This window comes from Anser cygnoides, chromosome 4 (assembly GCF_040182565.1).
Source record: "Anser cygnoides isolate HZ-2024a breed goose chromosome 4, Taihu_goose_T2T_genome, whole genome shotgun sequence".
Lineage (NCBI taxonomy): Eukaryota > Metazoa > Chordata > Aves > Anseriformes > Anatidae > Anser > Anser cygnoides.
This window is the reverse complement of record NC_089876.1, coordinates 52,241,866-52,268,750: the sequence shown is the minus strand read 5'-3', so window position 1 is coordinate 52,268,750 and position 26,885 is coordinate 52,241,866. Positions and strand designations below refer to the sequence as shown.

Sequence of the window (26,885 nt, the reverse complement as noted above, 5' to 3'; positions counted from 1 at the left end):
GGGTCCCACAAAGAACAGAATAAAATCCTAAATCCACTGACAGTCTAGCAATTGAGGCTAGAAATTATAAATAGAATCAAAGAAATGTTATTTTAAAGGAAAGGCAAATCTTAATATTAGGTCTTTAAAAAGATCAAAGTAACTAATATTTTCAAACATTCAGAGACAATCTCCTTTTTTTCTTATTCTTTTTAAAGTGGTCAGCTCCTAGCAACAGGCTGTGAACAGGCTTGGTAAGGCAAGAACTAACACAACTTGAAGTTGAACATAACTGAAGAGTTGGTGATAACTTTCTCTCTACTATTTAGTGTCAACAGTGTTCAAAAATAACTTAATGAAGTTGGTAGTAATAATTAAATCACACTTGGCCTTTCCTGGGACAAATACTTTTGAGTACCTACCCCTCCATCACTACAGTTACCACTCTGATTGTCTTGTTAGGGGGAATAGTATTCAGAAGTGTTACGTACAGCTTCTGAACAGCCAGCCTATCTATAGCACTTTACTGACTAGATATGTTGGTGGCACTTATGGATAGCTGCCTGAATGGGATACTTAAGTCTGTCTCTTATAAACATCCGGCTGATTAACTTATGAAAATCTCTCCCTAGTACATACATTTTCAAGGCTGTCTTTATCTTCACATTTCATGTAAAAATTCTGAAGTGCATATTCATTTTTTTCATAGGCTTCTTATTTACACCAAATGCTTAACTTTACCCCTCTCAGGAAGAGGCTTCAGTGATTATCAGAGTGAGAGCAATCACAAGAAAAGATTAGTTTCTGTACACACACATCCCACATCCCTCAGAAAATGAAGCACAGCCTAACAATTCATGTAGTTTGTTAATATAAAGAAATCAATTCTCTTCTTGTTTAATTTGGCTAAGCAAACCATGAGGAGTAAACTTAAATACAGTGTGGAAGTCCAAGAAAAAATATTTATCTATAGTGGAAGTATTGCTTGGTATTAATAATATGGCATTTTGCTGCACTAGACAGATTTTAAAGATATTAATACATACAGCATTTAGTAGACAGAACCCACTGGTTTCACAGAAAAGTGTATTTCAGGCTCTAAATCATGGAGATATTCTTAAAAAAAATTATCTAGGAAAAGTCTATTTTTTCCAATTTCATTGGCAAAATACAATTAAAAAAATAACTTTTAGAATAGATCCATGTGATATTTCAATAAAGAAATATAAATGCTGGAATTCTGCCTGCTGAGGTTAAAAGCACCGAAAAAGCTTTTATAGTAACATGCCTATGCAGATGTCTGGCTGGCTTTGTTATATGCAGCCAGGGTGAAATACTGTTAATTGGCAGTACGGAAGGCCTTCTCAATCAAAAACCTGTTTTTCACCCCTAAATGGGCAGATCACACATACCACTCATTCCCTCACCCCCCCTCTGTATGGATACATTGACCATTTTACTTCTGAAGAACTGGAATCAACAAATGATCTCACATCAGCACCAGTAACAGAGGTTATGGCTGTGTCTAAGGTCAGGAGTTATGAGACGGCAATATCCCTTTCATCCCCATATCAAACTAGGTTATTGCTTCTACCCTTCTGAAGTAGAGACGTATCTCTTAAGTTTATTTGCTCCAAAACATTTGTTAAGTTATCTTTTGTTATGAAGAGAGTCGACTTCCATTTTCATTTTTGTGGCATTTTTGTGTGTACTGCAATTCTTATTTTCATTTGCAAATCTAGCATGTTCACATTGCTAAGTTCTTCAGGACAAAGACTCTGCATACCTGTGCAAATATCAGTGTTTTTTGTTGTTGTTTTTTGTTGTTGTTGTTTTCCTCTACAGGTATTATTGTAGCACATTTGTTTATTGTTTTAACACCTGTAAGGAAGGTTCTGTGCATGGATTCTAAACATCATTTCTTTAGAAACCTAGCCCCCTTTTTTCAGATCAGTGAAAGATATAGAACGATGGGAGGAATTCCTTCACCACTGAACCAAGGAGCCATCTGCCATAGGTATTGCAGAGACAGTCATGCAGCTCTCCCCCAAGTACCAAGAAACACTGCTGAGCTCACAGCAGAGAAGCCTCCTGGACAGGTCCATGTCTTTGGCTTTGTAAAGATGTTACATAACTTCAGCAGGTCTGCAGAGCTCCCTGAGCTCTGCTAGCCTGTCTTCAGCCATCAGAACTGTCTTCAGCCAGCTAGACACAAAGATCACATAACTCTACTTAAGTTGCTCTTCTACCTGTGTTAAAATTTGAAGCCACCTTTAAACGAGAAGTTCAGATTCTTGGGTTTTGGGTCTTTTTTTCCTCTTCAAAAAGTGAAGAATAGAAATGCAAAAGGTGTGTGGAGGGGACTGTTCATAACTTCTAATATTGCTTATTGTATATATTGGAGTTTCTGTAAATGTCTTCTACCGTAATCTTCAAAACTTTGTGCAAATTTTATGAATTGCAACATTGATATACTAAAGTCTCATAGAAGAAAAGGATTCCTCCTGCCCTTTGCTTTGCAGAGTGCAATCATCACAAAGTTTTACTCACAGCTCTGTGACACTGAGCAGCCCCAGTTTGCCAGGAATGGACAGGAGTCAGCATTTTTTTTTTAAAACAGCTTACCTTTGGCTGCAAATTGGATAGTAAAGATGAGTAACAGTTTCAAATCATTGAGTGCAGTCATTTAAGAAGCAGGTTTGGTGGAAGAAATGAGCAAAAGGAAGGGTAGGTAGAAACTCACCAATTTGACTCTCTGCCCAGGGGTGGCACTGATTTCCCAGGTGCACTCCTTTCTGCTGGGATATTTGTCGGGCCAGTTGGGACTCGTGATGATGCCATTGGGACTGTGGATCTTCTGTTCACACTCAGCTATGCCAACAGTAATAGCATCAGTTAGTCTGGGGGTCTATATTCAGAGGTAGCCAGAGAAGTACTCTTGCTTGCCAGGGGACCCACTGAATGGAAAGGATTAGTAGGAAGGCAGCTAAGCACCTTCTTGGTGTGCAGGATTATTTTTCTCCCCTTTATGGCAATTAACCCAGCATGCTTTGATTCGTGAAACATATATTGTTGTTTACAATGGATTACTTTTTTAATAAGTAAATAAATAAACATAAACAAAGTATTGAAATATAATTATTCTGCTAACCCCCCCCCCATTCTGCTTGCATATAAGTATGAGAATCCACATGAGAAATCTTGCCAATCCAACTTCAAATGGTATTTCTTGAACAATTTATTTTTCTCTCTTCTCACTAATTTTCATGCTACTGCTACACAGCAATCATTTTGATTTCTAAACCACAGTTTCTAGGGAAATATATACAACCAGAAAACAGCAAAGACTGAATTGTAAGTATGTACCAAGAACAGCTTAGTCATTCAAATCATAACTGTTTCCAGAAGTGCCTCTCTCAATAAATGAAAAACCTAAAACTTAGAGAAGGCAAGCAAAAAAACCTGCTTCATCCCCTTTTGTCTTTCATTTTTTAACAACATCAATTTGCTTTATAAACATCAGAGAATTATTTGGCAAGAATCTTTTAGAGGAGGCAAGTATCATCCCAACACCAGGCATAATGCAAGCGATTCACAAAGGAAACATGTTCAGTAGCAAATTAGATCCATGCTAGAATACAGCCTTGAGAAATTACAGTAGCTCCTATGATATTGCACATGTACAGTTCATTTGCAGATAATCTAAATTTTACTTAAGTCCCCAAGCCTACTGTTTTCTGAGGTTGCTACGCCTTTAGACAGTAAATGGAAAGAAAGATGCATAGAGACTTGACTGAAATTTGGATTGTCTGAATATGTCCCCTAAAATAAACCCTGAAAGGAGTTTTATGAAGACAGCTACTGTTTCACCACTACTTTGGGGTTCAGCCACTAATGGGAGCAAATCACAACTTTACCAGGCTTCTCTCCAAAAACTCTTGCCCCTCTGTTATGTACTTCATTAGATAAATATTCTGTCACAGCTCTAAATACTCTACACTTCACAGCACTACTAAAAGCAGCACTCCCTGTTTAAGCTGAGTGGCCAATACCTCCAAGTTTTTTAAACCATGTTTCCATGGAACCTCAAACTCAGCCACACACAAGAGCTACGGATGGAGGGAATGAGGGAAGAGGGGCAAGGGAGCAATTAAATCTAAATGCCTATGACTGCATGATCCCATTCTTTCCTTTCTTTTCCTTGGAAAAGAAATATCTGCAAAGATCTTTCTGAAAGAGTTGTATCATCTACTGTCCAAATACCATACTACTTACCCTCCTTGCAGTCATGCTTGTTTTCATGTAGCACAAATCCGTTTCGGCACTGGCAAACATAGCTTCCTACTGTGTTGATGCACTCATGCTGGCAGCCACCATTGTCCTTTGAACACTCATCCTTGTCTAAGAAATACACAACAAGGATGGGTGAGCATTACAGACACCAGTAGTGTTTTTTACCAAAGACAAAAAAGTTTAGCACAGTGGTTGAGACCAGAAAAGGATAAATTAAGGCACAGTCCTTCTCATTTTTTTGGTACCTAACTTCTATCCACTCATTGCTCGGCCTGCACCATGGCACAAATATCCTGCCTCATCTTTCTAAGAAGTGGGGGATAGCTCTCAGGGGAGGGGAACACTAGTAAAACGAACAAGCTAAATCAAAGGAGGTAAGACAGTTAACAGAATTTACTCCTTCAAGTGGTCTAGCTGGTAAAGATTTCATAAATATATCAACCGCTATTTATTTTGGTGAACAATGGGAGTGCAATTTATGGACAACACAAAGTATTACAGCTTTATGCAAATTCCACAACTTAACTGTAGTATCTTGAAAGGCACACAGAGGCCAAGCAAGGTTTCAAGTTCTGCACATTAAAGATGTAAGAAAAGAGTGACTAAACATAAACTTTCTGAATAAGATGATTTTTCTTTCCAGCAGACTGGCAGTGTGCTTTACTTTTAATAAATCTGGACATTAGAGAACATCTTGAAAAGGAAAACATTTCATTGAAAAACATACAAAAGAAACTGGTATTAATTATTTCAAGGAGATCTACAATATAGCATGCAGTTCTGTTTATTAATATATAATCCCTTAAAAGAGCTTTTAGTGTGTTAGAAGTAAAAACAGAAGGTAGGGGAGGAAATATGACCTGCATTAAACAGCTACAAATTCATTGCATGGAAAAAAGCCAAACTAGATTAACAGGCTGTCAGTCAAGGAAGAGGCCTCAGCTGCCACCCTTCTATGTCAGCTGTTGTCATTGGCCAGTCCATTAAGAGAGGCATACTGCTACTGAGATGTCCATATATATATATACACACACACATACATACACCCACATGTGTGTGTGTGTGTATGGTTATATATATTTGTATACATATATATACATACGCACACACAAAACCTGATGTATAAAAATATATACATGTATTATTACATTTGTGTATATACATATATACACACAAACACACCCAAGTATACACATTATCTTACAAACACCATCTCAACACGCAAAAGAGAAGAGGAAAAAGAGGAAAGGAACTATGGTCATCCCAGAGGCCCAGTAGTTGCAGAGCTGGAATGTAGAGCATGCAGCCCCTTCAGCCTCATGTGCCTTGGAAAGCAGCAGTATTATCTTTGAACAAGGTAACATGCGATGTTCAGACTTAGCAGGCACAGTAAGAATTTCTATAGATTACAAACCACTATGGATAATTTAAGACTCTTTTTGTTGTCTTACTAATGTATTTTACTCCCTCCCTTTATAGTTGCTTATATTCAGTAACACAACAAAGAAAGTCTGCATTAAAATTGCGTACACATCAGCTTTATCTGCTAAAATGTATGCAACACTTGACTCATTGACTTGCAGGTGTTTCAGGAAAAATCAATTTCTCCTTGTAATAGATGACAATGATGTAGAACAATCCTGCAAGTCAAACCCAAGTTTCTACTGCATTTTAATCCTGTAAATCTCAAATCTGTTTGCACCAAAAAGTCTTGGAAGCTTTCTGCAGATGTGAACAGAATTTGAAGGTTAAGTAACAGCAGAAAAACATACGTAGCTCCCAGAATCAAACATCCAAAGGCTTATATTAGTTGTCATTTTGATGATGAAAGAAGCATAAAGGCACAAAAATATGCACCTTTATGCACCTTGCAATGCAGGTTTCAAACTGAGGTAGTAAATTCATTCAATTTCAAACAAAATATTTTTCATCTTTGCAAAAGCAAACACTATCATAAATTAATTCCACGTTACAAATGAAGAATAGTAAAAAGCAAATGAGAAATTACACGTAATAGGAAGAAAATGCTTCAGTATTTCCCCCCCTAAGCATAAGTTTAGTTTTCTACCAAAATAACATAATAAATGGAAGGCAAGCTCAAAATGCATTCAAGTTCAACTTCAAGTACAGAGTATGCATGCAAAGTCTGAATAAAAGCCCTCTCTATTTTCACCTTCCACCAAAGCATGAAATAGGGAAAAGTATTTTAACATTAAGTATGCATTCTGTAAAATAATCTCTTAAGAGACAGGTACATAAACAAACAGTCCCATGTTGGACCTCTTCAGAGATGAAATCACTATAAAACAATGGACAGAAGGTAGACTAGAGAAGCTTTGGGACATATCTGAACTACAATAATTATTTGTAGATGGTTAATCAAGGATGCAACTGTTGAACAAGCCTTCCTCACACTTCATAATTTGGAACAGACATTCTGTCAAATTGATTGCCCAGTTTTAAAAATTCATGAAAAAAACAATTAGTCTGTATTAGTTATAGGAACAAATGTTTTGCCATGTAAAAACAAAGCCATTTGTTAGGCTGACAGATGGAAATGAGTCTCCCAGTTTTGAATGGATACTTTCTTTCTTTTTTTCATTTCAGTACCCAGAACATGGAAAGATCCATTCTTAACAAAATGTTAGATTTAAATCATTCAGAGGACAAATGGTCGTACCTCTGAGACCCTCAGAGGCCACCAGTCTGTGAATAATACGTACTCGGCCTGAAGGGACCTGTACCAAGTCCTTGCATGATTCAAAAACAAAAATTTTCTCTTTGCAGGCAGCTTTCTTGTCTGTGGAAAAAAATGTACCAGGATGGCACCAGAGATGAGTTTGTGCTCCAAAACAGATCTGCTCAAGGCTAGAAACATCCTAGGTTTCTCTTTTTAACTTCTTAATGAATTGATACCCAAGAAAAAATGTACCAAACTTCATTTTTATATTATTTTAAATACCACACCTGTTTTGAATGATCATGCAAAGAATCACGTATTTAAATCACACAACTAAAATTCATTATAAATGGAGGCAATTAATGACATTATAACAGGGTATTAAATATACCACTAAAGAAAGTAATTTAAAGAAATGATTAAGCTAGCTTCTCAGAAACATCACAGAACATTTTTTTAATATCTTTTTTTCCTTCCTAGAGTAAATTTACAGAGTTATTGTACACTCCCCTATTCTTATGGGTTAAATAGATAAATAAATCACTGACTTCCAACAAAAGCATAACAGGGGGGAAAGAGAGAGAGGGAGAGAGAGAGAGAGAGAGAGAAGGACAGAAGAGAAGGGGGGAGAGGGGGACACCACACCTCACTTCTGGAAGCTGTTAGTTAGAAGCCTAATATCCAATTCCAAAAATTTTTAGCAAAAGCATTAAAAAATGAATATAGCATGACTCCCTAGTTTCTCCTCTACACCCAAGAAACTGGATTATAAACATGTAACATTCTTCCTGGCAATTAGATAGATAATGGCTCTCAGCTGAGCTTTCTTCAGAACTGTCCCATCGAATGTAAATTTTACAGAATATTAAAAAAAGTTTTTCTCACTTTCCAATAGCACCTGACTGGTTGTTAACACCATTTAACAGCCAAAAACATGATTACATGTCTTCTTATATCAACATAAATAGCTTCCTAGAGCAGGTCATGTGTTGCCCTATGTCAATGTTTGCTTTCACAGTTTATCACATTGGTTTTCAATCACCCCAAAACTGCTTTCTGTCATCTGAGCTGGAGCTGGGCCATACTTTCTCAATTATAGCCAGGGCTGAAGAATTCACCACTAAAAGATCTCCAAAAAAAAAAAAAAAGTTCCTTGGCTCTACTTGAGGAACACAGTACAGTCCTTAACTTTCATATTAATTTGACTTATCTACCTCCCTCCTGCTGACTTTTGCAGATGCCTTTTACTGGTGAATAGACTGCAAAATGCACAGTTCTACTCATCATTGATTTTTTTTTCCCAAGGCTTTGTTATAACTAAATACTTACAAATCCTTCTATTGTGATTTAATTGATAAAATTGTTAAATGCCTTCCAGAAAGTATCCTGTACACCAAGAACTAATATTAACTATTTCTTCGCAGATATAATTCTGAAATTGTGTTCTGAAGATAAGTTTATAAAAAGGCAAGAAATAAAAAGCATCATCAGCTGAACAGTGATCATCTATCAACCCACAAAAGTCAAAACACATGAGGTGAAGTCTCAAGTCCATGCTTAATTGATGGATCAATAGCATATTATGTTCGTATTAAGGAATTCAGGAATAAGAAAATTATAACACTTTCTGACAGTCATGAGTGTTGTGTCCAACTAATTATTCTGAGATGTAAGCCTCATGTTTGAGTTCAAAGTTTGATTTTTCTCAAGCATTACAAAGTTTCTGTTTTGATCAGGAAATATTGTCAAATGTGGTAAGCCAAGTAACACAGAATAATAGAATCTTCTAGAAACAATAACAACCACAAAATCGAGAAAAAAATAAAGAATGTCTGAACTCATGCAATAAGATTAGACATTATAGCAAAAATTCATTATGAAGCATTCAGTAGATTTATATAATTACAAACTCAAAAACTACTTATATCAAGCTATGTTTCTTTGAAGAGGATTAAATACGTTCTGTACTCAGGACATATAACACATTTCTCTTCATTAAAAAACACCTTTCTATTTCTAAACACCTTTCATTTCTATTCATTAAAAACATAAAAAACACCATTAAAAAACAGCCTCAGCTAATGAATTTATTCTGATGATCGATGGAGTCATTTATAACATAGCTTTTTCAATTTACAAGGAAAAAATCTTTTTTCACCTAATAATAATAATAATTCATTCAGAAATGAAAGAGACAAACGAAATAATGATACTGAAGGATTATAACCTGGTGCTTTGAATTGCATGAAATACAGTCCAGCCTTTCCTAAAGATATAGCATTGACCTGAGCTCTTCCTAAGCCACATTCATAATATTAATAGATTATTTAAACAATCACAAATATATATATAAAAAAAAATCAGTGAAAATGAAGTATCACTTTAAGGAGAACCAAAATTTAACTGAACTTAAATGTGTACATGTTCAACAAGTCCACAAGCCATAATTTCTGAACTACAATTCTTACAAATTACAGAACAATTATTGCCAATCTTATCTGCCATAGCTTTACAGATACTGAAAGTACATAACCAACTTACTTACTGGCTACTTTTTGAAGTGGAACATGTCAATATATGTTCTTGTAAGAAGTTGTAATATGTGACAATTCCTGCTGACGCTCCTAGGCCTACATGAAATGACTAGTTGTGTGTTTCTAGGAGGAAGCTCTGTTGTGTGCATATTAACTACAAATACTGAGTAAACCTTGACAAGTCATTGTTAAACTAAAGTATAATTTTAAAACTGTAAGTTACTACTATATGTAAAGACAGATCTGAATAACTACGACCAGAGAAACATGATTGTTAGAGAAGATTATATACTTTAGAGGACAAAAAAGTAGAGGAAAAATAATTTCTTCATAAATCCCTTTTTTTAATTTTCCATCATTCCTTAAGAAAAACATCAAAGAAGTCATAATGGGAAAACATTGGAAGTTGTGAATCTCTAATCTGTTTTGATAGTTATTTTCCTCACTGTCCATCCTTTATACATTCTCTATCACACAATATACTGATTCATATTTCTTTGTCATAGTCAAGGTTATTAAAGCTAACCACTGAAATACCATTTTCATTTCAGTTTTCCTAAAGAGTTTTAGAGAACAAACCCTAATAATGGTGCCTGGTAATACACTAGACAATACATTAGTTTTGCTACATGCTAAAAACATTCAGGATCCTCCAGATTCAGATTTTTAACTGCTATGGAAAAACTTGGGGCAAAATACAAATCCCAAATGCTTCTGGATGGTTTCCAGAGTTTTGGGAGGGGAAACTGTTTAGTTGTTTTGTTTTACATACCTATGCATGCGTGTGCACAAGAAAAGCACTAAGCAAAATTACACCTCTAACACCAGTTGTTATTCTGCCACAGCCAGTTTATTATAACCTAGTCTCAGTGGGTAATTGCAAAGACCACTGGTGTGCAAATCTCTCTTCACATCTTGAGATTCACTCATGTCTAAACTTATTCAACAATGCATGTCCTCAAATGATATAAATTGTCATAGCTCTGATCTGTCCTTTGAAATTACACTCAACCAAAGACAGACATTTTTTTGCAAAGGCAAGGTCTTAAAATCTATTCTTTTGCATAACGTTAAGAAGTGCGAAGTCTGGCAAGAAAGAAACCATAATGTTAAGCAAATGCTATACCACAAAGTGGTAATTTCATAATTAATGCAATATATTCAGAGACCTGAATAAAAAAACACAAGCATACATAGCATGTAATTGATATTATGTTACAACTGGGATTTGAAAAAATAGCAACAGAGCTTGGGATCTAAAAGAAATTTAGGAGCACTTATTAGATTTCCTCTTTTTGGCCTTATCCCACAAAATTCATTTACTTCTGCTCTTATTTAAATATATATATATATATGCATTCTATGTATTTTCTACCATATACAGATATTACAATTCAGAACAGTATTTTAAGAAAGAAGAATGGTTCATACTTTTATAAATGAAACCAAGGTAAATCTACACGGAAAATTATAAGGGAAAGGATGCTCACTTTCATATCAAAACACTGTGTTCACTCCACCCAGACAGTATGTGCTCAGAGGCACTCATAGGTACACAAGAGTAATTTTCTATACCTGAAAAGAAGTGTGCCTTGAAGCCTTTTTTTGACACAGTATTGTCAGATCTGAACTCAATTCGCATGTTGTTGTACTGTGAGGTGATAACTTCAGGCACTTCTGTACCACAGAATTTGCCATGTAGTTTAGAATCAGAAGAAAGGCCGCTACGAATCTCCACATAATCGTATTTGCAAACCTGGGAACAGAGAGTTTTGTTTTGTTTTTTAAGCTAAACAAAAGAAAAGTATGAAATTATTTACAAATGCAAGAACTTCAAATGTAATATGCCTCTTAGTAATACATTAATATTTTGTTCCGCTTTTTCCTGACTCTGCAAACATTTGTAAATGCTTACAGATGTTCACTGGTTTTATGTAAGAATATTTTAAGGTTAGTAAGACATAGTGATTGTATTCATAATATAAAAAAATCTATTTTATCCCCAATCTGCCTAGCATTTCAATTTTTAAATTCTTAACATGTCCATTAAATCTAAAAAGTAAGAATTTCAATATTAGACTAAAATCTAGAAATATTCACCCTACAATTTATAGCTATCTTTGTGCTATAAACCACATACCTAAAACCTAAATATATTCTACTATTTGCACCCCAGAAATTTTTAAAAAAAAGTGTTCACTTAGAATCTTACAAGATTGGTTTTTGCCATAATTTATTTAAGATAAACATTTACTTATGAATATACATATCTGCACTATTAGCTTTGTGAATTCTTCTTTACCAGTAGCATAGGTATAATTTGGAGAGCTAACACACACGATTTTCACTAAATGGTTAAAAATAAAGTAAAATAACATAATAAAAAGCCTTATGCAAGGCCTACGCTCATGGTAATACTTTCAATGCATAATCCCTTGGCCAACATAAAGCCTTCCACCCAAAAACTTCTAAGCTTCTTAGGCTCAGCTATCAATCATTTAATCAAAAATGTCCCAGTTGTCTGCAATTAATAGCTTAAGAGAAAACAGTGGCCAGGAGGATTCATACAGAGCTTAGATTGTCCATTAAATCCAAGTTGTATTTCATAAATTGCAATTTATAGTCATAAAAGAAATGTCAGGGGAGCTGGAGGGGAAAATGGTGTTTTGGCCTTTGCTGTGATTTCTGTCTATGAAATATTAACTAGTTGTCAATGCTTCTTTTTTTTTTTTTAATATACTATATTCTAGATGACAACTCAATTTTTATTGTTACTGGAATTACTTTCATATGTTTCAGAGTTGGAAAGTGACTAATTCTGTTGAAACCACATTTATACAATATAAAGACGAAAGTTATACAAAACTTGAGTTACTGTCACATGCTGATTTATACGAATTTTAAGACAAATTCATTTTTAATGCCTGCAATTTTTCAAATGTAACTCAATGTTAATAAATCCCACCAATTTCAACAGTACACCAGTGATGAGTTTTGATACTGCTATACGTTTAGATTAAAAATGAAATGTAATTTGAGAGAGGTCTAACTTCCTTCTTACAACACTGCAAAATACAAATAAAATTAAAAGTTAATTGTAAAACTAAAATTGTAAAATGTAAATGTAAAATATTAAAATTGCAATATTAGAAAAGATTTTAAACTTAGCACTACATGGAGCTCCTAAAACAGTAACAAAAGTAGCACATTTGCTAAATGTATACAGACAGACATTACGTCTGCACTCAGAAAATACATTAGAATTTCTCAGATATTATATGTTTCTTTTGATTTCCACAGGTACCTTTCTTAGTAGTACTATTTAATCTTATAAAGTCAAAGCAGGCTTTGTAGCATTGGAGAGGGTCAAAACAAAGCTCTAGACATTGGAAAACATCTGTGTATATATTTTTCAAATCTGCAAAAGTTGCGTGTCTTGCATGACCTTAGATAATTGATATAACTTCCTTATACCTCAGGTACCTTACTTGCAAATCTGCCTTATGTACCAAGAAAATGCAGGAAATGTTTTATGAGTGTAGCAAAGGAACTCAATGGTATGACAATCATGCCTATGAAGCAGAACAGAGGCTAAAAAGCTGATGTTGAAACTTGTGGCTTACCTATAGGCACCCATTAAACCCTGCAAGCCCCCCCCCCCCCCCCACACACACACACTTTGTTAGAGCTAGAGGGAGTAGACCTTCCCACAGGATTGGTACTGCCTTGCCCCTCTGACCCACCTGGGGACAAAACCCCCCTGGGACAGGACATGATGCAAGTACTCCCTGGGCTGCCCTGCTCAGCGGAGGCCACCTCCAGCAGGCATTGCATGCTCCTGGGCTCCACCGACAAGATGCTCGGAAAGAGAGTTGAGCTCAGTGTTGGAGGCTGGGGCATAACCTGCTCCTAACAGAGCCTTTGGCAGAGGCATCACGGTTGTTTGGTGTTCTGTGCTACATAGCTTTTTCAAAGTACATATACTAAGACCCAATCCAGATTCATTTGGAGAAAAATGCCATTTTTCAAACAGCACTGTTACTCTATTATGCTCCTTTTAAAATATTCACCCTTGAAATGCTCATAAGTGATTTAAACGCTCCCTGGCTCCATCACTAACCAAACCTTATGTGTATTCTTTGTAGTCATAGTCTGTAAAGATGATTTGGTTTCTCCAGATTTTCTTGTCTTGAATTCTTTCCAATACGCCTCAGCCATTTGTTCTGTTTTACTTTGTTGATAAAAAGAAGTCAGCTGAGACTCAGCAGAGAACATTTCTTTTAAATTTCTTGTACAACATATACATTCAGATGATATGTAAAAAGAGAGCTATTCTCTCCATGTTTGTTTTGAAAGAACCCAGAAACGGTCCCAGAACAAAAACAAGAATATATATGGTTACTGTCAGCGTAAGAACAGTTAAGCAAGGGTTTTATAAGACAATATCTATTTTTGAACACTCATGAAACTGTTTAGTGTGCAACAGATTGTGCAGTTCTTTGTTCACGGTTACTCACTTCATTCCCTTCTAACTCAAAAAACTCAAATTTCATTGAAATTCGGTACTGCGTCGGGGCAACCACCTGCCACACACAGTTTTTGTTTGGAGGATATTCTTTGGGCCACCCTGGTGTGGTTATAGTCCCATTTAGCTTTGTCAGAAGTCCTCCGCAAGCAGCTGTAAAATGAAAAGGGAGAGCATCATTTCTGGATTGAAACTGTGTTTTACTATAAACAGAAGCACACTGAGCAGATTCAGTCCTCTCAATACTTACACCACTGTAATGCCCAGACAGACTAATCAGAATCTTGTTTTATCATGCTTGGTGCAAACAAAGAGAAAGAGACAGCCCCTATCTCAAACAGCTTGCAGGTTTGTGGACAGAGATAAGTTTCAGGACTACACATGGCGTTATCATATTCATTCTTTTCGCTTCCCTCCAGAGACTCTGGTTATTTTCTCAGAGCCTTTCCCATGCAAGTCCTCTGAACTCACCGCCCTCCCCAGGACCTTGATCATCCCTTCTCTGACAGATAGGCCACTTAAGATGCACTTCACGTTGCCTCAGCTACTTTTCTTGATTATTGATCCAGAATCTGCTTTACCTGTCTCAGCTCATATACATGCTCCCAATAACCTAATAGGTAGGGTCACTTCTTTGGGACAGCAGTCACATGCTGTTCAGATACAATTACTTTTGCTGAAGTACGGATGTTGAAACAACAGAGAAAATACCTATTTGGCATATATTGGAAAATAAGTCATCCCCATACAACAGGACAATACTGTACTGTGTGTGTGAATGTAGCTTCAGATAGCAAAGGATAAACACATTAATCTTTTCCATCTGAGGAAAAAAAAAAAATCTTAAAAAAAAAAAGTAATAGGACTCACAGGGATTCTCAGTCACATTCAGCTCCATTTGTACCGTCACAGTACTGTGACAGCATTGGAAACCATCCACAAATCTCTTTGAGGAGCTGATGGCTGGCAGCTCCTCCCTCTTCCAACTGCTCTGTGCTAATGCTCAGTGCTTACTTGAACATACTGAAAACTGGCTATTCCCTTTTAGCCGATGGCCTCACATAACTACATTTGCACTAGCATGCCTAGGAAAACACTCCAGTTCCTGCATCAGGGCACACTTGGGCAACTCAGATGCATATCACTCTTCCTCTGGGCACATTGCTTCCCACGCAGAAGACTTCTTGGTATACACATAAATGTCATCTGACCTTGGTTGGGAGAACTTAGACCTCTGTGTCAAAATAAACCTTGCACAGGTTTCAAGACTGCACTTGGATGACACAAGTTGTACCCCAAAATGATCCACTCTTGAGCAAGGGTACATCTAACTGCTGGTTTTCACTTTCACAGTTTTCAGCATCACTCCATTGTTTCTTGAGACAATGTTGGGAAACATGGAAGTACTGAAAAACTCTTAAAACTCTCAAATATGCTGCCAGCAGGGGAGATTTGGATTAGACCAGTATGAAGCAATTTTCTGTGCACGTCAACACAGTAGCAAAGCACTGGGCAGAGTTTCTGAGCTGAAGGAATCCCTCAAATGGCTAAACTAGGATGTAATGCTTACTGCACCAATGTAGTGATTTTAATTCAGCCTTCCAGTGAGTGTCTACATACAGTGAGTAATACATCATGTGGAACAAACGCATATACACTTCTAGGGATAGCCCGGGGCTTTTGCCCCATACTGCACTGCACTATTTAGGATGACTTCTGCTTTTACCAGAGTTGCTTTCCTGTTTGCATGCTGAGAAGGTATTCATTCTCTCCTTATGGAAGAAGAAAGGAAGTTTTCTAAAAGACTGGGAATCTTCCCTAATGTTTGGACTCAGATCATCAGACAGACAAAGCCAAGTTCCTTACATAAATCTGGATTGATGATCAAAGGTCCTATCTCTGTCTTCACAGCCCCCATTAGATTAACATTATTTTCCACACATTGCCTAATATGCACACATCTTAATACACTAGACTTTCTGAAATAACTTGTTTTTCTAGTGTGCTCATTAGAAATATTGAATTTGAGGAGAAAAAAAAAAACAGGCTCAATGAGAGCTGCAGTCTAGCATGTCTGCATTCAAGGACTCTCTTTACCTCACACACAAAACAAACAAACAAAAACCACAGAACCAAAAGAACAAAAAGTGCAAAGAAACGAGACAAAACTACCCCTAAATTGTGACAAATCATGAGTGAAAGCCAGAGAACTGGAAAAAAAGAGACCAGTGAGTCATATCTGAAGAAAACCATAACAAAGAGTGCTTCAATTTTCAAACTCCATTCACCACTGAAATGCAAACAGATGAACTGAGATAAGAATAAATTGTGCTATCCCTGAATTTACTGGTGTTTATCAAACAATAATTGCTATGTAATGATCAAGTGCTTTTGTGTCTTTCTTTGATATGAAATATGTATAGAATGCAAAAGATTATCTCAGTCCAATCCTATGTTTACACAGACTTCTATTTATCAGATTTTTATTTCTACAGATGATTATTTGAGCAAGCTTCCCTCACCCCTAAAATGCAGAATTTGTTTCCAGCATTAAAAAAAAAAAAAAGAAAAAAAAAGTCTGACTGGGAGCAGGGAAGAGTTCTCTAGTTTCAAAATAAATAAATAAATAAATAAATAAATAAATAATCCTTCTAGAATAAAAGATCTACCACAAGAAAAGGTAGACAGTGACAGTGGGATCATTCAAGTTCCTGACACTGAGGCAGAAGCACACAGCTCTGCTGATAAGTCTCTCCTTGCATACAGATGGAGACTTTGTTTTCGTGAGGATGAGTAATATAACTTGTGGTTTGAGAAAGTACAAAGTTCTGCTTCGCATCATTTCCAGTCAACAACCAGCAAAACCTGGAAAGTTAAATTGGTAGCAGACTTCAGATGGAGATGACAGCTGTGGACAGACATTGCCCCAGTATCACTGCTTCCAATGCAGTCCCGTTTTTCCAAGCTTGCTCCACAGACCTCACATTGCTAGGGGCGGAGTGCACAAAAGGTGTGGTGTTTCATCTGAGTGACCGTAGCCTGGGAGCGTTGAGACCTGATAACATAGCAATACACTGTACCTTCACAGCTCTTTTTGTCGGGACCAAGTTCATAGCCAGGATCACAGGCGCACTGGTAACTGCCCAGAGTATTTACACAACGCTGCTCACAGCCACCATTGTCAGGTTTGGCACATTCATCTTCCTCTGCCAAGACAGGGAAGAATGCAAAAATGTGTTAAATAATTACCTTCCTCAGCTGTAATTGCTGGATCAATATTAACCCAGAAAGCTGTATGCATGCCATTATAAGGTGTACTACATAACACTGTGGATGCTGACTAGAGCATTTTCAAATTCTAAGGAGACCTGCAATGGAGAAAATAAAAATGTGTCTTTTTGTGTATTTGTTTTGCCTTGTTTTTTGTTTCATAGCAATACTTACTGACAGCTGTGGACCTAATTTATAAGCATTTGGTGGGCAACATACAATAATTTAAGCAGCAGTTAATCTAAAGGTTGCATAAAGTATTGAAAGAAAGATTGAAAATCTGCAGCAGGGTCACTTGAAGGGCACTTTATCTCCCACAGAATCAATTTGTGCATTATCCTGAATTCATACTCAAAAACAGATTAACAGAATCCTCAAATCCCAGGTTTTCATTCTACTGATATTAAAGTGAACAGGATGCATCGCGGTGGGGGAGGGAAAGGAATATTGTATTATCTCTACTAGCTGTGAAGTACCTATCTGATTCATTGTTAAATTATTCCTCAGATGAACTTTATATTTGATAACACAATTAGCCCAACAAACATACTTTACAAGACTGTATATGTTTCAAAGGTGCTTCAAAACCAATCTATTTTTTTAACCTGAAGAGAGCAGGTAGTTGCACTGAATATGTTCCTTCATTCATTGGAGATCTTTTACAGGGAGACTGAAATGCCTTTACTAACATTGTCTGACAAAATCACATGCCCAGGTAAAAAGTATGTTGAAGATAATACAGAACTGTTTTAAGTAAAAATAGGTTCAAAAATATTCATATTCTAGCATATTTTTTTCTAGTACATAAACAAATGATAAACAGTTCACAGGTCCCAAAATATGCTTTAACATTTACCTTTAAAAAAGTTAGCTGCAAATCCTGCCTTGTTAACTGTTCCATCAGAAACAAACTTCATCCACAGGGTATTAGAGGTAGATCTAATGTCTTCTGGCTTGTCATAGCCACAAAAGTGACCAATCAAAGGACTGTTTTCATTCATTCCATCTCGAATTTCCAAGTAGTCATATGCACAGTTGTCATGTCGTTCAATCTGTAAAAAATTATTTTTAAGGATCTATATGAACTTTACCATAAATATCAAATATCAGTCAGATAATAAACAGAATAAAAAAAATAAAAATTAAAGTTGGGGTTCTGTTTAGTATTCAAGCATAAGGAAGTTGAGGAAAAGAAGCAGCATCACTAGATCGTTTATACTCTTTATATATATATATATACACTTATAAATATATATATATATATACACAAATATATATATATATATATAAGTAGAATAACTTCAGATCTTTACACAAGATATAGCATTCTAGATGGGAAAAAGTAACTAGCAAAGTAAAGGTTGCCTCTAAGCTTCCCAATGTTCTATCAAATTCCAGCTCTGAGTTCAAGTAAATTTCTCTTTTCTCATGTACACTTATATTCAAGTATACAAAATTAATGGTTCAATGACTAAACAGGTCAGAAATTCTATTTGGTTTTGAAATATTGAAAAGCTCAATATGAGTAAGATTCTTAGATATAATCAACCTGTATTATTTCAGGTGGAGATCATTTATTTTTTTCCTTTATTCTCAACACAGTGAAAAATTTTGCATTTGCCAGTATCCATAGATGTTTCAGAGTAACTATAAAAAAACCTCTTCATACAGAGCATAAAGAGTTTGGGGCATCTGGGGCCCAAAAAAATTCGAGCCAAAACACACTTCTAAAATTATCAGCTACTAAGCAGACAATAGAATATATGAAAATATATATATATATTCTTCTGCAGATTATATGTCTAGTTTCCTTTGCATGACTGATGATTTCAGGTGTCTTCCGAATTTCTGGGTCAGTGAGTGAATCTATGTCATATTGTCAGAGAAACATACTGAAACTAGAGCAACTAAAAATGTGCCTCTTATTTAAACAATCTTCCAGATGACATCCAAGCACAGACTAGCATGTGAGTGGCCACATGTGCATTTCTACTTGGGGTAGCAAGTGGTATGCTCTTTACATAATAGTATTTGCAGTCAGTCAGAGCAGGAATTGCACCAAATCAGGGGCAGACTGAATGGGATCCTATCTGGAGCCTAGATAATTATTATGCCTGTCTTTATGACAGAATATAATTCCCAACAGAATAATAAAAATAAAATAAAAAATATAAAAAAATATAAAAATACACATATAAATATTGATCTGGGTCATTTTTCTGTAGGATTACTTCATGCTACTCAAGTAACATAGCACCTTAGCTATGAAAGAATTATCTAAATCCAAGCACTCAAAACTAAATCCTCTAAGAAAACAATTGTTCAACTAAATTGTGGGATAGGCTGGGGAGGAGGAAGACAACAGTCAGGGAGAAGGAGTTGGAGAAGACTCAGATTCAATACAGCCCATCCAAACTCTGTTAAAATGTCAATCAAATCAAAACCATACCAAACCCACAAAAATCCACATCTCATCTTCTGACAAAACTTTACTTGCACGGAAGCTACGCAGTTAGTACAAGCAGCTGCTGACACTCTGCTCTGGTTGTACATTATGACCACCACTAATCTCAGTAACCACCACAGACTAAGGAGCTTTCATTTAGCACATTAGGAATTCTGCTTCCTTTATATAAGAAGGAAATCTAGGGGGAGGGGCTGTTTGATTTTATTTCATTTTAATGCTATCAACATATGGCACTTACACACAAAATTTCCCTGTCTTCTTTCCAACTCTCTGATTCTTTGAGTATTTACATACATAATTTTCTCCCACTCATTTCTCTGGCACAATCCATATTGCCGTTTACTGTAATTGCTTAACTGTCTGCTCAGGAATTACTTCGGACCAGAGTTAGGGAAATGAGAGGAAAGTCACGAAGGTCTGGGGTGCAACTACCTCTTACTAACTTCAGTGGCAACTGCATGTTTGCAACTAATGTGGTTAGGCATGTGTCTACCTGAGCACTGGTAAGTGTTCTACACTGTAACACTGATTCAAAGTTTTCATTAATCTTAATAAATACATGACATCATATTCCAACATGCCTTGTTATCTCAGAGAAATCATATTGCACTCTGATGTAGAAAGAAGTGACCTGGCCCAAAGCCCATTAAAATCAAAGAAAGAATTGTGTACTTTCCCCCACACGCATCTGTGGTCTTTTCATGACTCAAGACTTCTAATTAACATCTGTTTTTTTCCATTTTTCCATATTTTCCATATTTTCCGTATTCTATGGGGCAGTATGGAAATTATTATTTTTAAAGGCTATGTGCAGCTCTGAGTTACATGTACCAAATTCCCACTGAGGTGAAATGTTGGTTAAGGAGAATCACTCCTTATTTTTGGCAGAAGAAAACTGCTAAAAATCCATTTTGTATAACAGTGAGTTACTAAACTTCCAGAAACCATAAAAATCAACCAACTTACAAAGTGCTATTGATTTCCAATAAAGCAAATCAAAATGGCTGCCATTCTACCATAACAATTTATTTTCAGTGTACTACTATTACAAGTGATGCCATTATTATTACCAATATTAATATATTAAAGGATAAAATAGTTACACCTATACATAAATGAACAGGTAAGTATTGTGTTTCTGAGAAGTAATAACCGGTGTTAAGGCCCTTGGTAACCAGTAAAAAAGAACCTCTTTAAAATATGCTTTACTTATGTGAACCTCAGGTTTTAGGATATTGTGGTACTGTCATCTGGGAACATTGCCTCAAAGTTCTATTACACTTGCAGTAATTTCTTATTCATCCTATTACAAGGATAGAAAAACTCCTCAGGTTAATGACAGAGCTCAGTCATATAACTGGACTGATATGATAAAAACTTATGTACTGCAGTAGTAACATTTCACAAGTTTGAAATTTTATGTGGATGAGAAGAAATAAACAAAATGTTAGCAAAAGCAAGAGAAAAAAATAAACAGATTTTACAGAAAAAAAAATGCAGTTCTTTTAGGAGAATGAAAGGTACCATTGGATCCAAAGAGTTTGGAAGAAACCCAGAATTTGAATGGCATGAATAAATTAAGTTGAAAAAATACCAGAAGAATTCCTAAGACAGGTACATAAGCACAAGAAAACACTAAGAAATCTCCTGGTTAAATGGAAAGCCAGCTACTTTCTCAACATTAATTTGTACAAGAAAAGAAAATTTATTGCACATAGTTCCAGTTTTGAACTGTTTTTAGACTAAAATGTATTTCGTAAAAATTCTGGACTACATTTGTTTTATAGTTCCTTGCACAGAAAAGAAAAAATTAAAACAGCAAAAGATTTTATCAAAATACAAAGATTTGAGAAGCCAATCCAAGAGCAATCACATTTCAGGAGAAATCTTTCAGTTGCTTTTTGTTATTGTTAATTTATCTGTTGATAGAGTTAAATTCCAGTTCAGGTATGCATATCCGACTCAAGTGGAAGACTTTAGTCAGAAAAGGTGGGGATATATCCCTAATGGAACTCTTAACACCAGTCCTTCATGAAGTTGGATGCATTTTATTCCCTTAATTATGTAAAAATAATTTAAATGAACATTATCTGCGTGGATATTAACAGGGCCACTCAAATGAAGGAGATTAACATGGCACAGACCTACAAATCTTCTGGATTGCCTTCGCTGGTGAAACTGCCTGCCAACACAGGTCCTTAAAAAAAATTAAACTCAAGGACCACTGGTTTTCAAAGAACATTAGTTCTTTGAGTATTAATAAAGGTAGCTATAGTATTATAGTATAATGTAGGTAGCTTTGAGTATTAATAAAGAGTATTAATAATGGTAGCTATAATGATGAAGCAAAAAACAATGGAGTTACCAGACTCTGCATCTCTGCTGACATCTAGGCACTGGAAAAGTATAGCTCTCCACCAGGCAGCCAAGTAAGAAAGGGTAATCCCACACCCAGTGGAAAACGCATTGCCCACTGCAGGCAAAACAGGATGACTCATTGATGCAGTTTGAAATTCTCAGCTTCCCCTGTGCTTTAATTTCAGAGTGGAGGTTATTTACACAGTTATTTTTTCTAGCATTACATATGGATAATGAGAATTCCTCATACTTAACTGTACCTTTCAAAGGACAGAGAAGTAATTTTCTCACAAACACACTGCAATAACTCTTTGGCCTGACATTTACTTTTTTTTGATCTAAGCTGGCATGAAGAACTGTGATTTTCAAACAACTTTTTGTTTTACTGGGCAGCACACCAAGGATTGAGTCCAGAGTGGGACTTAGTACCAAAACACAGAACACCTACGTTCAAGCGCTTGGACCTGAAATGGAAATCAGCCCCAACGGTGAATGTCTAGGCAGGGCACTTCATTGCAACTTCCAAAACAGCTCTCATTCTCAGCAGAGACCTCTGTGGACCAGACAATAAGAAATGCAGCAAAGACAGATGTAAGAGAAGTCTTGCGTCTTTCTGGGGTTCCTCATTTGATTCTCAATGGCATCTTGCCACTCTGGATTCACAGCTCAGACTCTCCCTTGAAAAGTATGTGCCTTTCAAATCCCTGCTGTTAGAGACTTTTTTTTTTCCCTTCAAAACACATCTAGCACTAAACTCCTTTTTGCTTGAGGCTACCACCCAACAATACTGCTGTTTTTAGGAGGTGTCAGTCCACGTTTTACCTCTAGAGAGTGCCATTATACTAAACAGCCCGCAAAAGAACTGGAAGATAACATTTCTTCCAACAGCCTTAACCACTAATAAAATTGTGCTCCCATTTTCTCTGTGCAGGTGAAACTGAACCAGGGTCAGTGCAAGCAATAATGTACCACGAACACAGACCATCACTGAGTATCTGCGTGGTAGTCAAATACTATGGCAAGTCTCCTATGCAGGTTCATAGAGCCATTTCTCTTGAGATCACACTAAAAAATACTGAGCAACTATGGCAGACTAGAAAATCTCTGTATCTAGTCAGTAAGTTATATAAAGTTACTGCTTGAAGAGAGAGACTAACATACTGTGTTAAGTAACCTTGAGCCAGGCCAAGCAGTCTAAATAGCATCTGAAAGGCTCTTGGCCAGGAGAGCTCATCTTGTCTGCACTAGACCAGATTCCAAGTATATTACTAAATTTATCTACAAACTTCAAGTCAGTGTATAATGTATGTATATATAAGATGTATGAAATATTGTTTTTTCTTTCTTACAGAAAAGTTTACCACTGTTTAGCAATGTTTAGATAGAAAGATGTATGATAATGACACATAGATATGACTCACCAAAGATTTTTTTTCTGCCCCTTCTAAATATATGTTTGTAAACTGAATTTAGGGAGGCCTTTTATATATATATATATGCTTTTTTTTTTTTTCTCAAAAAAAAAAAAAGCCAAACACCACAGGGTTTTGTTTCCAGATAGACATTCCTTTTTAACAATAAGATTCAGTAAAGACAGAAAATCCTGGTTATTTAACAGAATATTAAAGCAGCCTTACTGAACTGGATTATGTATTTGTTATACTGCAACAATCGCCAGAACTTTAAACATTCCAACTCAAATAACACAGATAATATAAAAACCTTTAATCTTCTTGAAAATGTCTGCAAAAAAAGAAGGTTTCATGGAGAGCAGAATTGGATTCTGGAGGTTATTTTTGTTAGAGAATTAATAAATTCCTCCACAGGTTTAATGAGGATTTCCCTTAAATGTCACTGTTACTTATTCACTAGATGCTTTTCTGAATTTGGTCCAAAAACTTTACCTCAAACGCTTGAAATGTTAATCCTACATTGTAGTTTTCAGACACTGTTATTTTCCATACACATTCCTTCATTGGTCTGTAGTCATCAGGATAATTGGGAGACTGGATCTGGCCTTCATTTTTGTGGATTTCACCTCCACATATAGCTGGCAAAAACATAAAACTCTAAGTAATTTTACAATAATGACATTTACTGTCCCCCATGCCCAAACTGACATCTTTATGCCCCTCTTCTTTTTTAAAATTAATGAGAAGATTATTCTAGAAAATACTTAGAAAGTCTACCAAGGACAAATTATTGAAATCATGATTGATTTAGACCACTATACATATTTCTGTTAGTCAATGTAATGCATTTCTAATAGTGCTAAGCATTTTATAATGTTGCAGAAGACTCTGAAATCACTGATGACCTGAATTTATATGTTTTACAGAACATATTTACATGGTCAAAATAGTTCTTAGTTCACCTTTGAAATATATTAAATATAATTTCTTCATTATTATTTACTAACCTTTAGAAAGAGAAAAATAAGAGGAAAACCTTATATTCTGCAATGATTTATAAATTTTGTTCTACAGTTTAACACTTCAGGCTTACACTTAATATGAAAAAACAGTTAATATACATAAGAAATATTTTCAAGAAAAGTAAATGCATTTTTCCAGGATCCATATTAATAATTATGTAAAGAACTGTAAATAGTAATTAAATCCTACAGTTCAATATTTATGAAAACAAGCTCTACTTTAGTTTAAACAGGTGAATGTAGACTTCCTAATATACTCAGTGTGTGGGAATATCTCTTTATTAAGTAGTCCCAGAGCATATGGAAAACTTTAGTCAGATTTTCTGAAGAATGAACAGAAAGTATTCAAAGAATTATTTCCACACACAGAGCACAACATGCACATTTAGTTAATGAAAGAATAGGCAAAAACATTATGAATAATATCAGTGGTGTCCCTAGAAAAGAGGTCATCTGAAATCTGATCACATGAAGTTTCAAAATGTATCTACTAAGCCGACATCTTTTAGTCTCTTTTAGTCATAAAATAGCAATTTCATTTTCTTATATATGTACACCTATATATGATCAGAAATATATTCGTTGGTATCTGGTTAAGATTTTTCATCCAGAAACAAGTAATCTTTAGTGCTGTAAGAGACCAACCTTCATAAACTGCTGCAAAACCTTTTCCAACCCAGTTGCTGCTGCTGCGGAACTCAATCCACATCCTGCTGTCAGAGGACGCAAGGACTTCTGGCAGTTTGTCACCACAAAACCTGCCTAAAAACATGCAACCAGTGACTGCATTTTCTGCCGCCTCTGAAGCCAAACGCTGCAAACATTTACACATGTGTTTAACATTATAGACAGGAGTAGCATAACCAGCTCAGTGGAACTATTCACATGCTTATGGTGGAGCACGTTTCTGCAGATTGGGACCTAAATACACAAAGATTTTATTATAAAGCTTTTCATTGCTGTCAGGCTAAGTCAAACGATAACATCTTGGGGGAATTAAGGTGAGAAATTATTGATATAGAATGTTTCTTTGCATACAAACCGAGGCATTTTGGAAGGGTAAAGTGAGTACTAATCTTAAGAGATGAACATAATCCAGGTCACAGTAATACTGCTCATCATGTCTAAGGACCACAGAGATTTAAAAACTAACATCTAAATGACACTGTACTATGTCACCCTTTAAAATCAGCCTAGGTAGGTGAAATTTTCATTTGTTTAGGTGACACAGAAGGGAACAAGATGAAAGAGTACTTACTGTTTGGTCTTAATTGTTTCCTCTTTTCTTTTTAAGAAAACAGGCATTACTGTTAAAAAGCTGTCCCCTGTATCTATTTCCCTTTTATCTCTTTTTGATTGTTTTTAAATAGTGGCTATTAAAATGCTAATTATTTTTAGTCTATCTTCTAAAAGCAACAACAAAACTGGCCTAAGAGGTTGGAGACTCATGTTTCCAATGGCCTGAAATCCCCAGTTAAAACTGTAGAAGACCACAGGTTGACAAACTTAACCTTTGGATTCAGCTAGTGTTATTTATTTTAAGACTACGGAACTAACACGGAAAGGTTGAATTTGGAGTAGGGGAAAAGTTACCCTTCCTTGACACTTTAAAAATAAAGCCTTAAAAATAAAGGCTATGCTATTTTAAGTCATATTGCCAAGGCAAAAGGACTAGTACAAAACATGCACCTGTACTATTACCTGCACATTTTGCATATACAGAAATCACCTATGGAAACTTCATATTTTAACACCCATAAGCAAAGCAAAAAGTTGCACATTTTGTAGTTTCTTTCCCCACATGAAACTGAACAACAGCTAGTTTCAATGAAAGGGAAGGCTCAGATTTGAAGTCAAATGAACAACTTATTTGAGATCATTTAAGTTGGTTTTGTTTTGTTTTTCCCACCTTAGTTTAGATACATTCTAGACACCTAAAAAAAAATAATAAGAATATTGCGTGTACAATAGCAAGCAAGTCCACTGAACTGAATGAGCATTGTAACTATGGACAGAGCAACATTTGACAATTGCATACCAAGCAGAGGTGATTTTCTCCAGTAGCCATCTCTTACTTCAATATAGTCATACCAACAGAGACTGCTCTTGTACAGGTCCATTGTAGTGAAGTTTAAAACAATCTGTAATCAGAAGAAAGCAAGTAATTAAATCACATATGGTTGTTACCAGAAAATGATCTCAACAGCATTCTGCAGAACAGAAGCCAGTGGTCACCCATAAAAAGATCCCAACTGCTTAGACAATTAACTTCAACTAATCTTTTATAGTAAGCAAAAAGTTGTATTAGAATATTAAAAGGTTGTTGTTGTTTTTAATTTATTCTT

At 35.7% G+C, this 26,885-nt stretch overlaps 1 protein-coding gene across 6 annotated transcripts in view; it reads right to left on the bottom strand.

The window, feature by feature from the left end:
- Positions 1-26,885, bottom strand: part of TLL1 (tolloid like 1) — a 143,035-nt gene that overhangs the window by 20,674 nt on the left and 95,476 nt on the right. For all 6 annotated transcript variants that reach the window (XM_048076161.2, XM_048076160.2, XM_048076163.2 and 3 more), the window contains 9 exons: positions 26,579-26,681; positions 25,186-25,302; positions 24,011-24,156; positions 18,138-18,333; positions 17,092-17,217; positions 14,004-14,164; positions 11,062-11,242; positions 4,255-4,380; positions 2,723-2,850 (listed from right to left, as the gene is read on the bottom strand). In XM_048076161.2, the coding sequence (XP_047932118.1) occupies positions 2,723-2,850; positions 4,255-4,380; positions 11,062-11,242; positions 14,004-14,164; positions 17,092-17,217; positions 18,138-18,333; positions 24,011-24,156; positions 25,186-25,302; positions 26,579-26,681 (1,284 nt within the window). The remainder of the gene's footprint in view (positions 1-2,722; positions 2,851-4,254; positions 4,381-11,061; positions 11,243-14,003; positions 14,165-17,091; positions 17,218-18,137; positions 18,334-24,010; positions 24,157-25,185; positions 25,303-26,578; positions 26,682-26,885) is intronic.